General features: G+C 36.4%; 1 protein-coding gene across 1 annotated transcript; it reads left to right on the top strand.

Annotated features, from left to right (window-relative positions):
* Positions 1-274: 274 nt before the first annotated feature.
* LOC149151774 (uncharacterized) lies at positions 275-712 on the top strand. Its single transcript, XM_089443260.1, has one exon. It carries the CDS (start codon positions 275-277, stop codon positions 710-712), a length of 438 nt encoding a protein of 145 aa, XP_089299386.1.
* Positions 713-14,435: the final 13,723 nt, after the last annotated feature.

Genomic DNA, 14,435 nt, shown 5'->3' with positions numbered 1-14,435 from the left:
GTTGTATTGTTGATCATATTTTATTTATTAATTGAGCAAATAAGTGTAAAAATTTGTATAATATTGATTTACCTCCCCCCCCACGCCCCCACCCTCAATATTCTTTGATTCCCAACAATTGGTATCAGAGTGAGTTCCTTTAAAATAATTTAAAAATTGGAAGGTAGATCTGTAGGGAATCATGAGTGGTTAGGTTGGATTTTTTTCAAATAGAGCACTAGCCTTTGATATATTTAATTATGGATTTTGGAAAGTAAGAATAGAATCCTACGTAATGTCTCTTGGTGTTCATGTTTTGTTATCCGTTGAATTTGGATACACGTTTCCAACAACTCCTCCAATAGATCCAGATGAAAGAAGAGCCTATTTGAATAATGTAAAGGTTAGAAATACAATCTTGATCGGTCTTAACCTATATGAACTAGTCAAAGTGATGCAGTGCAAATATGCCAAGTTGATCTGGGATAAAATTAAGAATAGCTACAAAGGAGATGCTAAGGAAAGGAAAGCCAAACTTCAAACTCATAGAATGAGGTTTCAAATTTTCAAGATGAATAAGGATGAATATATTGTAGAATACTTTCTAAGAGTTGATGAGGTAGCTAACATGATTAGAGGCCTTAATGAGAAACTTCATGAATATGTAATGGTTCGTAATGTATTGAGATCTCTTCCTATCAAAGTTATTGCAAAAATATTCGCTATTGAATAGATGCATGAACTAAATACTCTCTCGATGGAACAACTTCATGGAATTCTTACAACTTAAAAAATGAGAATTGGAAAGGAGAAGTCAGAACCAAAGGAAGCTACCTTGAAAGCTTCAAAGATGTCTAAAGAACATTTTTATTTCTATAGTTATGAATCATATTAGGTGTCTTAATTTATCACGAAGTTAAAGATAGGAACTGACAAGTATAAAGGTATGATACCCCTAAAATGTTTAATTGTGGTATAATTGGTCACTTTTAATCAAAATGTCCTTACACTAAAGTTGAGAAGCAAGAACAAGAAAAAAAATCAAAAGAATAGAAGTAAATCTCACAAATACCAGAAGAGAAAGATTGAGAGAAATAAGAGTTTCTATTCAAGAGAAGCTCATATTAACAAAGCAACAAACAATCATCTAATTAAGAGCATGATGAATTATTTCTCATGGCCTTAGATTCTGAATTGAAATACAAATATAATTCATACATAGAGGAAGAAGTTGAAGGAGCATTTGATCTTGAAGCAGAGCTTATTAGTTATCTAGAGGCACTAAAGAAGACAAGGAGGAAGAAAAAACAACCGAACGAACAATATTTGAGAGCAGAAGAAGGTAATTGTCATTCTGATGAAGAAACTTTTAATATTCAAAAGATGCGATCAGGAGAAAAAAAATCAAATCAAAGTAATTCTTCTACAACAATTGAAAGATAAAAAAATATTCATAGAAAATCATAACATGAGAATTCACCTCGTAAGAAATATTTAGCCAAGAAGTAACAAAATAGAGACTCAAATGCATACGTAGAATATATTATCTCTTTGAAAACTAAACTCAAACAGGAAAATAGGAGAGAGGAAATTCTCACAAATCATCTAAATGAATGGGAAAAGAGTTGTCAAAGCTAGAAGCAGAGGTTGTCTCTTTAAGGACAGATATAGAGAAATCAAAAGCTAAGATGAATACAAACCTCAAGTTTGCTAAAGGATCTAAAATATTGCACAACATTCTCACTAAAAGGTATCCAATAATCAAAATTAGTATGGGTTATAAAGATCCTCATCATATCTAAAGCAATGAACCAAGAACCAAGTCCTTAGGAAATGAATCTCCTCTAATTTATGCAAAGGAACTAAAAGGAAAAGCCAATGAATAGAAACAAGGTGTTAACAAAAGAAATAACTAGAAAACCCTATTAGATCCATGAATAACCCTCAACACATATCAGAGAATCGATAAGAAATTAAACAAAGATACAACCAATATACCCTTATGCAAAAAAGTGAAACATTAGGCACCCAAATTTGTTTTATGGAAATTTTTACTTGTTTCATAACTTTGGGCATATTAAGGTTGTTAACTACAAAGCCAATAAGTTTAAAAGAAATGAAGATGTTAGATCTAGTTATTTTCCAAATTATAGATCTAGGAACTCCTATGCTGATAAGAACAATATATTTTTCTCCTCTCATGAATGAGATCAAATGCTTTAACTATAACAATTTTGGACACAAAACTAGTGAATGTAGAAGCAGTTTCTTTAATTCCCCGAGACAACAAATTCCTAAGCAATTTTCAAATCAAAGTGGCACAAAGATATGGAAACAAATATTAGAGACATTTGAACAGTGTGTATTTTCACTATATGTCCATAATCGAGAAGGGAAATGGTATGTTGAGACTTGGTTCTCAATGCACATGAATGGTGAAAAAGTAAAAGTTCTCCTTTTAAGAAATCATACAAGAGGAAGTGTCACATTTGGGAAATGTGCACTAGCTTAGACAAAAGGAAAAGGAATTTTCAGCGAAGATGTCAAGACCAAGGCTCATAATGTCTTATGTGTGGATGGATTGAAAAAAAAATTACCTAAGTGTGCGCCAAATGTGCGACCAAGGATATGATGCCACATTTCACTCTAAATATTGTGAGATAAGGAAATTTGAATCTAGTAAAGTGGTAGCCAAAGAAATCATAACTTCCAACAAGTTGAATGAAAATTGGATGAAACTTGACTATGGCATAGAAGAATGGGACATGTAATCTTTGATAATCTGATAAAAATAAACAAGGAAGAAACAATAAGAGGCATGCAAAATTTGTCAATGCTAGATGGTTCCATTTGTAAATGTTGCCAATTTGGAAAGTAGGAAAGGGTCCATTTCCAGATAAAAGAGCATTCATCATCTAGACCCTTGGAGATCCTCCACACTGACATATGTGATCCTACAAGAAATTATATCCCAAGTGGAGAGAGATGTTTTATTTTGTTTATTGATGACTATACAAGGGAAACTTAGATCATGTAGCTTATGTTGGGTTGTGTTGTATTCTTTCCATGTAGTTAATAGGGGGTTTGAAGGGCACCTGTAACCCCACTTTATGGGGTCCGGGGCAGTGCCCTAAAAATTTTTGGTTTTGGACCCTATGTTAGGTTGGGCGGACCCACCTATGGTTTTGTGCATGATTTTCACACATGTTTTTTGGACGCAATGGTTTTCGGTCCATGGTATTGGACGTGATGGTTTTCGGTCCATGGTATTGGATGCTTCAGCATTTATAAATATGTATTGTAACATTGAAAGGAACATAATAAAAAATCAAGCTGGTAGTCCCGATTTTGGGATCCAGGGGAAAATCTCTGTGTATATGTGTTTATGTGTCATGATCTCGCATTGTTTATTTTCTGTGTTTTAGAATTCGTATGTAGGTAATTTCTATATAAGGTTAAAACCTACATTTCATATCAGAGTTGTTTTGGCTTCTAGGGGATGTCGTTGTTGCTAAGGGCTTTTGCTCGGGCCTGTGTTAGACCCTGTTCAGTGGGAGATCTGCGAGATCAATTCTGGTGGTGAAAGAAGATGGTGAGCAGTGGAAAGATAGAGATTGAGAAATTTAATGGTCAGAGTTTTGAGTTGTGGAAACTCAAGATGGAGGATTTGTTGGTGGATAAAGATTAGTCGATCGCAGTAGATCCGGGTACTAAACCAATAGGAGTGTCTGATGAAGAATGGAAGAAGTTGGATCGGAAGGCAAAGAGCACAATACGATTGTGTGTCTCAGATTTAGTATTGCTGAATGTATCAAGGGAAGCTATAGCAAATGCTTTGTGGGACAAGTTAGGGACTTTGTACCAATCTAAGTCTCTGGTGAATAAACTGTTCCTATGGAAAAATCTGTATAACTTGAGGATGAAAGATGGAGACTCGGTGACAGAGCATCTGAATGCATTTAATACTATGGTAAGTTAGTTAGCATCTGTTGATATTAAAATTTCAGATGAAGATAAGTGCATCAGTTTTTTGTGTTCTCTATCAAATTCGTGGGATAGTCTGGTCATTGCAATAGGTAGCAATGCAACTACCTTGCATTTTGATGAAATAGTCTCATCCTTGCTGACGGAGGAGATGAGACGGAAAAATATGGAGAGAAAAAATGGTGATGACTTGTCTTTACGAAGGCGGACCAAGAACAGAAACAAAAATAATTCATCGAGTGGGAGATCTAAATCTCCAAGAAAACCTGTAAAGGTGGTGTGCTAGAAATGTTGAAAGGAAGGGCACTACAAAAGGGAATGTAAATCTAAAGCTCTTGAAAAAAGAAAGGGATCTGATGAGGCTCCTTCTGTAGAGGTGAAAACCACCTCAGATGAAGGTGGGGATGTGTACTTGGCTTCTTCAAGTACACATGTAGATCACGAGGCATGGTTGATTGACTCAGGTGCATCCTTTCACTTCACTCCCCATAGAGAGTGGTTCTGTGAGTATGAGAAATATGATCGTGGTGATGTCTTCTTGGGGGATGATATGAAGGCTAGAATCGTTGGTCGTGGAAAAGTAAAGTTGAAACTGCAAGGTGGGAGGGTTAGAACACTTCCAGGTGTTCTACATATTCTTGCATTAGCTAGAAATCTGATTTCTGTTAGCAAGCTGGATGATGCAAGTGTAAAAACAGTGTTCGAGAAGGATACCTGCAAGATGGTTCGGGGAGCACTGGTATTGATGTGGGGAGTTTGGATTGGAACTCTGTACAAGCTGCAAGGTAGCACTGTTATTGATGGGTGCAATAGTTCTCTGGTTCCTGAAAGTGGAGTAGAAAATCTAGTGGTCTCTGGAGAGAAGACCATGTTGTGGCATCAAAGGCTTGGACATATTGGGGAGAAGGACCTTCGAATACTTCATGGTAAAGATATGGTAGAAGGTATGAGTAATGGCTCTCTAGATTTTGATTTTTGTGAAAATTGTGTATATGGGAAGCAGAATCGAGTGATTTTCCCCTCTGGTAGTAAGAGGGCGAAATAGATATTAGAGCTTATGCACAGTGATGTGTTTGGACCTGTGAAGGTTCCACCACTGGGTAAGTCTGTGTACTATGTATTATATATAGATGACTTCTCAAGGAATACATGGATATATTTCCTTAAAAAGAAATCTGAAGTCTTTGACAGGTTTAAAGAATTTAAGACTCTCATGGAAAATTAGACAGAGAAGAAGATAAAGGTGTTGAGGACAGATAATGGTGGAGAGTTTTGCAGCAAGGAATTTGAAGAATTCTATAAGAAGTGTGGTATATCACAACAGAAAAATACTCCATATACACCTCAGCAAAATGTAGTTGCAGAAAGAATGAACAAGATGTTGATGGAAAGGGCAAGAAGCATGCTCAGTGGTGCCAGGTTAGGACAAGAATTCTGGGCAGAGGCGGTGGATATTGCATGTTAACTAGTCAACAAGTCACCTTCATCAGTGTTGGAGGATAAGACTCCAAAAGAGGTATGGACTGGTAAGAAACCCTCTCTTTCACATCTGAGGGTATTTGGATGTGATGCATATGTACATGTTCCAAAGGAGAAACGAGCCAAGTTGGATAGTAAATCTGAAAAGTGCATCTTTATTGGGTATGAGGATGGTTTAAAGGGTTATAAGCTTTGGAACCCGGGCACATGGAAGGTTGTGTACAGTTGATATGTGGTGTTCAGAGAGGTGAAAGATGTTATTAAACATGAATTCCAACAAAAGGAACCTGACAAGATAGAATTTGTGCTAAAGGAGGAAGAATCAGACTCTACAGCAAAGGAGGAATCAGAAGATGAAGAGCCACAAACTCCCGCTATGAGAAGATCAGTTCCAGAAAGAAGGCAACCTGAAAGGTATATTCCATCTGATTTCTGTTCAATTTTTTCTTTATCTATTATTGATGATGATCCCAAAACTATGAAGGAAGTAGTAGATTCAGAGGATGGAAAACTCTGGAAAGAGGCCATGGTTGATGAAGTGGCATCTTTGCACAAAAATGAGGCTTGGGATCTGGTGGAGTTGTCGGATGGAAGGAAACCCATTGGCAGCAAATGGGTGTTCAAAAAGAAGACAAATGTAGAAGGAAAAGTGGAGAAATACAAAGCTCAGTTGGTAGCAAAAGGTTATTCCCAGGTGTTGGGAATTGATTTTGGTGATATGTTTTCTCTTGTTGCCAAGGTAACTTCTATTAGATTACTTTTATCTGATGTCGCTGCTTTTGATTTTGAGGTAGAACAGATGGATGTGAAGACATAATTTCTTCACGGAGATTTGGAAGAGGAAATCTACAAGAAGCAACCTGAAGGCTTTGTAGTGAAGGGTAAGAAAAAAACTGGTATGCAAGTTAAAGAAGTCTCTATATGGGTTAAAACAGTCACCAAGGATGTGGTATCAAAAATTTGACATGTTTATATGGGGACTTGGCTTCATTAGAAGCAAAGAATATCATTGTGTGTATTTTAAATTAATTGGTGACCCTGTTATTTATCTGGTCTTGTATGTGGATGATATGTTTCTGGTTGGAAATGACAAAGAAATTATCCCGGATTTGAAGACCCAATTGTCCTCCAAATTCAACATGAAAGATCTTAGTGCTGCAAACTATATTTTGGGCATGGAAATTAAAAGAGATTGGGCAAAGAGGAATCTTTGGTTAAAACAGAGGAAGTATGTCAAGACAATACTATATAGGTTTAATATGCAGGATCGTAAACCGGTGAAGGTTCCTATTCCTGTAGGTGTGAGGTTATCTGCTGAACAGTGTCCCAAGACACAAGAGGAGGAAGAGGACATGTCCCATGTTCCATATGCAAGTGCAATCAGTAGCCTAATGTATGCAATGGTCTGTACTAAACCATACATTACACATGCAGTGGGAGTATTGAGAAGGTTTATGTCAAAACCAGGAAAGGAGCATTGGACAACAGTGAAGCGGGTTTTCAAGTATTTGCGTGGCACTAGTGATTATGGTTTGTGCTACCAAGGAAGACCAGGATTGGACAGAGTGTTGGATATTTGTGGCTTTGTTGATGCAAACTGGGCTGGAGATCTGGATTAGAGAATATCTACAAGTGGGTATGTGTTTAACCTATTTGGAGGTGTAGTCAGTTGGATGAGTAAGAAACAATATGTAGTGGCACTATCAACTACAGAGGCAGAATACATGGAAGCCACTCATGCAAGCAAGGAAGTAGTTTGGTTGCAAAGATTGTGTTCAACTATGGGGTTAGTACAAAGAGCTATAAGGATAGACTGTGACAGCCAAAGTGCAATTTTCTTGGCAAAGAACCCCACATATCATTCAAAGACAAAGCACATTGATGTTCAGTATCACTTTGTGAGGGATATGATAGAAGACAAAAAGGTGTTGCTGGTAAAGGTGGACACTTTGAATAATATTGCAGATGCATTGACAAAACCTGTGAGCTCTGAGAAGTTCTCTTGGTGTAGAGAGACAATGGGCATCTCAAGGCTGGAAAAATGATTAAGCTCTCTTGTGGCCCCCTGTGGAAAGAAAGCAAGAAGTGGGAAAATGTTGGGTTGTGTTATATTCTTTACATGTAGTTAACAAGGGGTTTGAAGGGCACCCATAACCCCACTTTATGGGGTCCGGGGCAGCGCCCCAGAAAATTTTGGTTTTGGACCCTATGTTAGGTTGGGCGGACCCACTTATGGTTTTGTTTTGGACGCGATGGTTTTTCGGTCCATGGTATTGGACGCGATGGTTTTCGGTCCATGGTATTGGATGCTTTGGCATGTATAAATATGTATTGTAACATTCAAAGGAACATAATGAAAAATCAAGCGGGTAGTCCCGGTTTTGGAATCCAGGGGAAAATCTCTGTGTATATGTGTTTTATGTGTTATGATCTCGCATTGTTTATTTTCTATGTTTTAGAATTCGTATGCAGGTAATTTCTGTACAGGTTTAAAACCTACAACTAAAATAAAAATCGGAAGCTCTCATCAATTTCAAGGTGTTCAAGGCTCAAGTAGAAAATGAAAAGGACATGAAAATCAAATGTTTGAGATCAAATGGAGGAGGATAATTTACCTGTAATGAATTTGAGGAATTATGTGAGGATCATGAGATCATAAGACTATATTTAGTCTCCAAAACACTTCATAAGGATGGAGTAGTAGAAAGAAAGAACATACCAGTTCAAGAAATGGCAAGATTAATGATGGCAAAAACAAAGGTTGCAAACACATTTTGGGAGAAATAATGCAAACAATTTTCTATTTATCAAACATAGTTAAGCTCATATCAAACAATGATAAACCCCCTCTGAGTTATGGAAATGTATAACAACATCAATAAAAACACCTAAGAGTCTTTGGAAGCAAGTCCTACATAAAGACAAATGACAACAATCTAGGGAAATTTGACTCTAGAGTAGATGAAGGTATATTTATTGGTTAATCAATTAGATACAAAGGTCAAAAGTGTTATAACAAAATGTTACAGAAAATAGTGGAATGCATTGATGTCAAGGTAGATGAAGCTTTTCCATAATTAGCATAATCTCAACAAAATGAAAAATTAGATGTTGCGATAAGTGTCTTTAATGAGTATGTAGAACATGGAGAGTAAGATGAATAATAAGAAGAAGAGAAGACCCCTCATAAGTATAAAACTACATCCATGTATTTACAAAATAAATATATTGAAATTAAAATAATTGGAGATAAAGAATTGGGAATTCAAACTAGAAGGAAATTCATAGGCACTATGAGACATGAAAATATGGGAATTGTTGTCTCAAATAGAACCCAAAAGTTTCGATCAAGCTATTTAAGATAAAACTTTGGTTAAGTAAATTGATGAAGGGATATATTAGATAGAGACAAATAATACTTGGGAACTGGTACTTATATCAAAAGGAAGAAATGGCATTGCTGCTAAGTGGGCATTTAAAAGCAAGTTGAATGAAGATGGACATGTAATAAGAAATAAAGTCAGACTAGTAAGCAAAAGGATATGCATAGGTAGAAGGTATTGATTTCAAAGAAACATTTTTACCTGTAGTTATATTAGAATCCATCAGGATGTTTTTGAAATTTTCAAGTCATAGAAATTTTAAAGTATATAAAATGAACGTCAAGTTTTCTTCTCTTAATGGTGAATTAGAGGAGGAAATTTACACTAAACAACCAAAAGGATTTTAGTTAATTGAAGATGAATATCATGTTTGTAGACTAAATAAAATGTTGTATGGGTTAAAAAGATGCCCCTATAAGATCTTGGTACACAAGGTTGGAAAAATACTTACAACAGAAACTAATTAAACTAGGAACAATAAATAGTAATCTTTACATTAAATATGATAATGAAAATCTATTAATAATTGTTGTATATGTAGATGATATCATCATTGGGAGTGATTTGGAACAAATGGGTTAGCAATTTGTAGAAGAAATGTAGAAGGAATTTGAGATGTCCATGTTGGTAGAAGTATATTTCTTCCTTGTCTTACAACTCTCTCAATTAGAAAAAAGTATCTTCATTACTGAGTCAAAATATTTAAAACAAATTATGAAGAAATTTGGTATGGAAGATTGCAAGCCTATTAGCACACCCATCATCACTATATACAAATTGACAAAGGATGATAAATCCTCTTATTAAATTACACTACTTATAGGTCAATGATTGGAATTATTTTATACCTCATGTTATCACTCCTCCAGATCTCCAAGGCTGAGGAAGAGTCTAGGCAAGATAATCACAAACCAATTTTTTGACTTGGTAGCTAGATCTACCAAGCCAGAGAGGGCTCTCTCCAAAGGATCACAACCCAAAAGGGTTGTATGGATTACGGTTTTAGGCTAGATATAGTAGCTTAGGATTTTGATTTGAGTTTATTGGGGTAGTCACTGGATGAGTGAATTAGGTTAGAGAGTGAACTGGGTCAGGGAAAAAGAGAATCAGAATTGCAGACATCTGATGGGGCAAGGTAGGCAAGTTACTTTAACACTTTTTAGTACATTTATGGAAAGGTTTAGGTTGATGAGATGCTAAAAAGAGCATGGAAATCATTTATTCTTTTTAAACTGAAGAAATGAAACAAATTATGATGATTTTCCCAAAACATAGCATAGAAGATGAATTTTGCTTATCACCCTTGAAAATAAAACATATTTAGAAGTGAAATGGATCATGGAAGATACAAAACACTCACACACATGTAACCAAATAAGAAACAATATCAAAATACCATGCCACAGGAATCCCACCAAAATAGTTGCAACTCATCCGATATATTCCATGCCAAAGTCTGAAACAATAGTACAACATCCAATGGAGTCCAACCTCTGGAAAGAGTGAAGAAAGGGAAGATATAGACCTAAAAGCAAACTCCTACCAACATCAGGGGTCGAATCCATGAGAAGAGGGGGAATTCCACCCAAATCTAAACTGATAACAAGAGTGTATGGTGGTCAAACTGACTAATCCCTAATTACATTGCAACTGATTCATCTAACATGATGAAGACTATCAACCTAATGTATTTACCCCTAGGTAATAGTAAAAGACCATAATTACATCTATAATATAATTTAAATTAGTAAAATGTTTATTTCCCAAAAGTAAAAATCAAGTATAGAGAAGAATAGTGAAAAACTAGGCCAATTGTCAAGTGCAGAACACCTCTCAAGTGCATAGCACCTGTGGCAAACGCGCCATGCCATCCTCAAACCCACTTTTACCTGCATTGCTAGTGTCCAAATTGAGCCCAAGATAGCTCATTGGAAATATTATCCTATCTAGTTTCGTAATAAGCCTTTAGTTTTTAAAATGGGCTTGATTTGACCCTCTAAAACTTCATTCGTCCAAGACTGGTCAAGTGCACAGTGCCTAGCCGAAAAAGAGGGAAAAAACATGATTTTTAACTAGTGTTTTGCCATTTTCACCTGCTAGTTTTAAAATCCAGGGCTGGAAACATGGTTTTCCTAGATTTATTGGTCCTTCTGCATCCATTGGTGGCTTCCATTTCTCCAAAAAGTATCATGTTTTACCATGCAACCGATATTTAAATTGCCTAAAAAACACAGAAAACATATCTTTGCCAAAATGTGCCAAGAGACTTCAAAATTGGTCAAGGAGTTGTTGTTTGGTGTAGCTAGGCTTGGAGTGAAGCCTCTACAAGTATGTCAAGCTTCTCCTTATCATTTTGGTGAGTTAGGGCTTCAATTTTTTCCTTTGCAGCTTTAAGTTTTTCCCTGGCAATCCTTTCTCTGTTGGCATAGTGTTTTGCCATGTTCTTCTGAATTTCATTTTGTTGGTTAGCTTTGTCTAGGAGCTTATCTAGATGTTGATTGACCTTATCAAGCCAATTCTCTAGTTTTTCATTGATCAAGATGGAAAATTCCTCATTCCATGTGATCTCATTAGCAAGATCAGCCTCCTTTTGTTTCTCTAGTTCTAGAGCTCTTTTCAGCCCTCTAGCTCTAGGTCTTTTTCTAGGTTCTTGTTCTTCTTTAGGTTCACCATACCTATCATAGGCCTCATATAGCAATGCCTTGGCTTTCATTGCTTCCCTCTTTTCCTTGATGAGCTTAATCTCCATGACATCACGTTTGGCTTGATGTTGCTTATTCTCCTGCTCATAATATAAGATGAAGTATTTTTCTCTCTCTAGGTTGATCTGCAGCTCCTTGATGAGTGCATCTTTTTATTTGGTGATAATGCTTGTTCTCTCACTGTCATCATGCTCACCTAGGTCAACCAAGTCAAAATCATATTCTGTGTCATGGAGGTCCTCCTCCTCATGCTGAATCTCTGCCTCTGTCATCTTTTCCCTGCCCTTTTGTACCCACTTTTCTAATGAAGAAGGAAAGGCCCCTCCCACAATTTATGGGGAAAACACTTTCCTATGGCATCTGTGACAAATTTGTGTCAAAGTGGAAAAATCAGCCCCTTTAGGCTTGATGACTTCAACCTGTCCAATATTCTCCTGCTCTCTAAATTCATCTATGTTAGGTGAATGGATATGCTCATGAAATGGTGATTATGGAGGTGATGGTGAGTGTGATTGATCAGATGAGGATGAATGATCTATGTGCTGAGATGGAGGAATGGAGGTGGAAGGGTGACATTATGAAGGGATTCTTTGAACATTCTAAGTAGATGAATCAACAAATATGGGATTGTCTATGAAGGTACTCTTTGCAATGTTGAGCTCTTTGAGATGATAAAGGACTATGGTTTTAATGAGGGAATGGTGGAAGAGACTATTCATTTGATATTCATACTCCCTTTTCTGGATAATGTAGGCCATCTTCTCAATGACCTGGAACAAATAGTAGGGTATATTGAGCATTTTTACCCTAGTAAAATGCATTAAAATCCAGATGTGATAGGAATAAAACCTAGAAAATCTACCTTCACATGAAAAGTATTTCATCATGATTTTCATCATGGGAGAATATCTATCTAGTAGGTGAGAAAAAGGAAAATAGCCATTTATTTCATTTATATGCCTTGGTTTTATGGAAGGCTCATAATAATGTCTCTCCAACTCACCTTGTTTAAACCATTTCTCCCCAACATTTGGGATTCTAGTGGCAGATGATATAATGGCAGTAGATAAAGTAAAATTGGCCCTGGATAAAGTGACTTGGTTGTCCTGGAGTTTAGATATGAAGAGCCTAGTCAACATAGGATGGTGTTGGACTACCTGAACTTACTCACAGAAATCATAACAACCTAGCTATTTGAAGGATGCCACAACCATAGGAGATTCCAAGAGTTCCTTGAGATTTGTTGGCTCAAATCTAAGTATCTTTCCTCCTTTGTGTGATTTCTTGACCTATGTTTCTTCTCCCTCTATTTATTCTTCCTCACTCTATGGTTTATATTGCTCTTCTGCCATAGTGTTTTAATATCGAACCCTAGGAAGGTTTAGGGTTGTTCGAATGTGGTTTTTTTGGAATAGGGAATGGGGAAGGGAAGCATGAAGGAGATGGGTGAAGGAATGTATGTGATGGAGGAGGATATGGGGTATTAATATGATAGATTTTTGGGATGCGGAAATTGTTTCCAATGTAGGGGGTTTAGGAGCCTAGGTAATTGTAGCACCTATGACTTAGAGTTTAGATACAAAGATTTAGAGAGTATTTGGGATAAAAGGTTTTAGGGAAAGGGAATGAAGTTGAAGGGGGTGTATGAAAGTGTATGGGAGTTAAAATTTAGGAATTGAGAGTGCATGGGTAGTTTTTAGAGAGATACTAGGGTTTAGATGTGAAAATAACACCAATTCTTCAAAAAACTTTCAAAACACCATGAGAAATAATTTAGGAGGAAGAAACATGTAGTCTTCAACATTTACTTACTTGTTGGAGGTTGAATGCAACTTTAGTGAAGCTAAGGAGGCGATTTTAGCCCTCCTGGACAAACGCGCAGTGCCCGTGGTAAGTGTCTAGCGCCTCTGGTAAGCGCATAGCCCCTGAAGGAAACACACAGTGCTCATGGCAATTGAGTAGTGCCAAGTAAGTGCAGAGCACCTGTGGAGAATGCACAACACTAGAAGAGAACACGTAGAACCTGTTCTATTTTGCTGATTTTTGCCCAGAATTGTGAAAAATGGTCACTTGGGGTTTGCTCAAGGAATGATAAGAGGAAAATGGAGTAGAGTTATATGCTATGAAGGCATTTATACTGAAATGAATTTTATCTTTTAGCTTTGAATCCCACTTTCTAATTTGTCATTTCTCCTTTTTGAAATGCTTGCTACTTTTCCTTAACTCCTTAATTTTATTTTTGCAGGTTGATGATGCATGGAGTTTTGGCACTCTTCACATTTGAATTTGCTTGGATGAATTTGGCACATAGTTCTTTGAGTTGACAACATTAGGAATAGTAACTTATTACATATAATGAACATAAAATTAAGTAAATTAGAAAAAATATTACATCTGTTTTTTGAAATAAAATTACACTATGAACTAGAACTGATACTTCGAATAAAAATTAGAATTTGGGCAAACATAGTCACATGTTTACCAATCCTTTTTAAATGAAAAAGGATATTATTTTTCTCACTCTTATGTTTTTTCGCTGGCTTTATTCAGTGAAATGGATTATTATTGGACCTTGAAAGAATGAAACCTAGTAGCCTAATGGGACCTTGAATGAGCAGACTCCAAGTGGACTTGACTGACACAAAACATGATGAAATGAGCCTTTATGGTCAATGTATGCTCAGTAAGACACATGAAGGTGTGCCAAAAAATATTGATTATTAGAGAGAGAGAGAGTAGGGCTTTTGACATAGGGCTACCATCAATGAGTAAATTTTTAAATGAGCACCTAGGTGGAATGAAAAAAAATTCAAAATGGGACCCTAATATGATATATAGGAGGGGTTTTGATCACTAATGGTAGTATGCAAATACTAGCTCTAACATTGGCCTTATTTGGGGATGGAAA

The sequence above is a fragment of the Pinus tabuliformis genome, chromosome 9 (genome assembly GCF_031772625.1).
Source record: "Pinus tabuliformis cultivar Carrire ecotype Pingquan chromosome 9, CPIR1, whole genome shotgun sequence".
Taxonomy (NCBI): domain Eukaryota; kingdom Viridiplantae; phylum Streptophyta; class Pinopsida; order Pinales; family Pinaceae; genus Pinus; species Pinus tabuliformis.
Note: the sequence above shows the minus strand (reverse complement) of the source record. Positions and strands in the feature narration are given on the sequence as shown.

Coding starts and splice junctions, on each gene's coding strand:
- LOC149151774 (XM_089443260.1), top strand. CDS start 275: ATGTCTCTTGGTGTTCATGTTTTGTTATCCGTTGAATTTGGATACACG.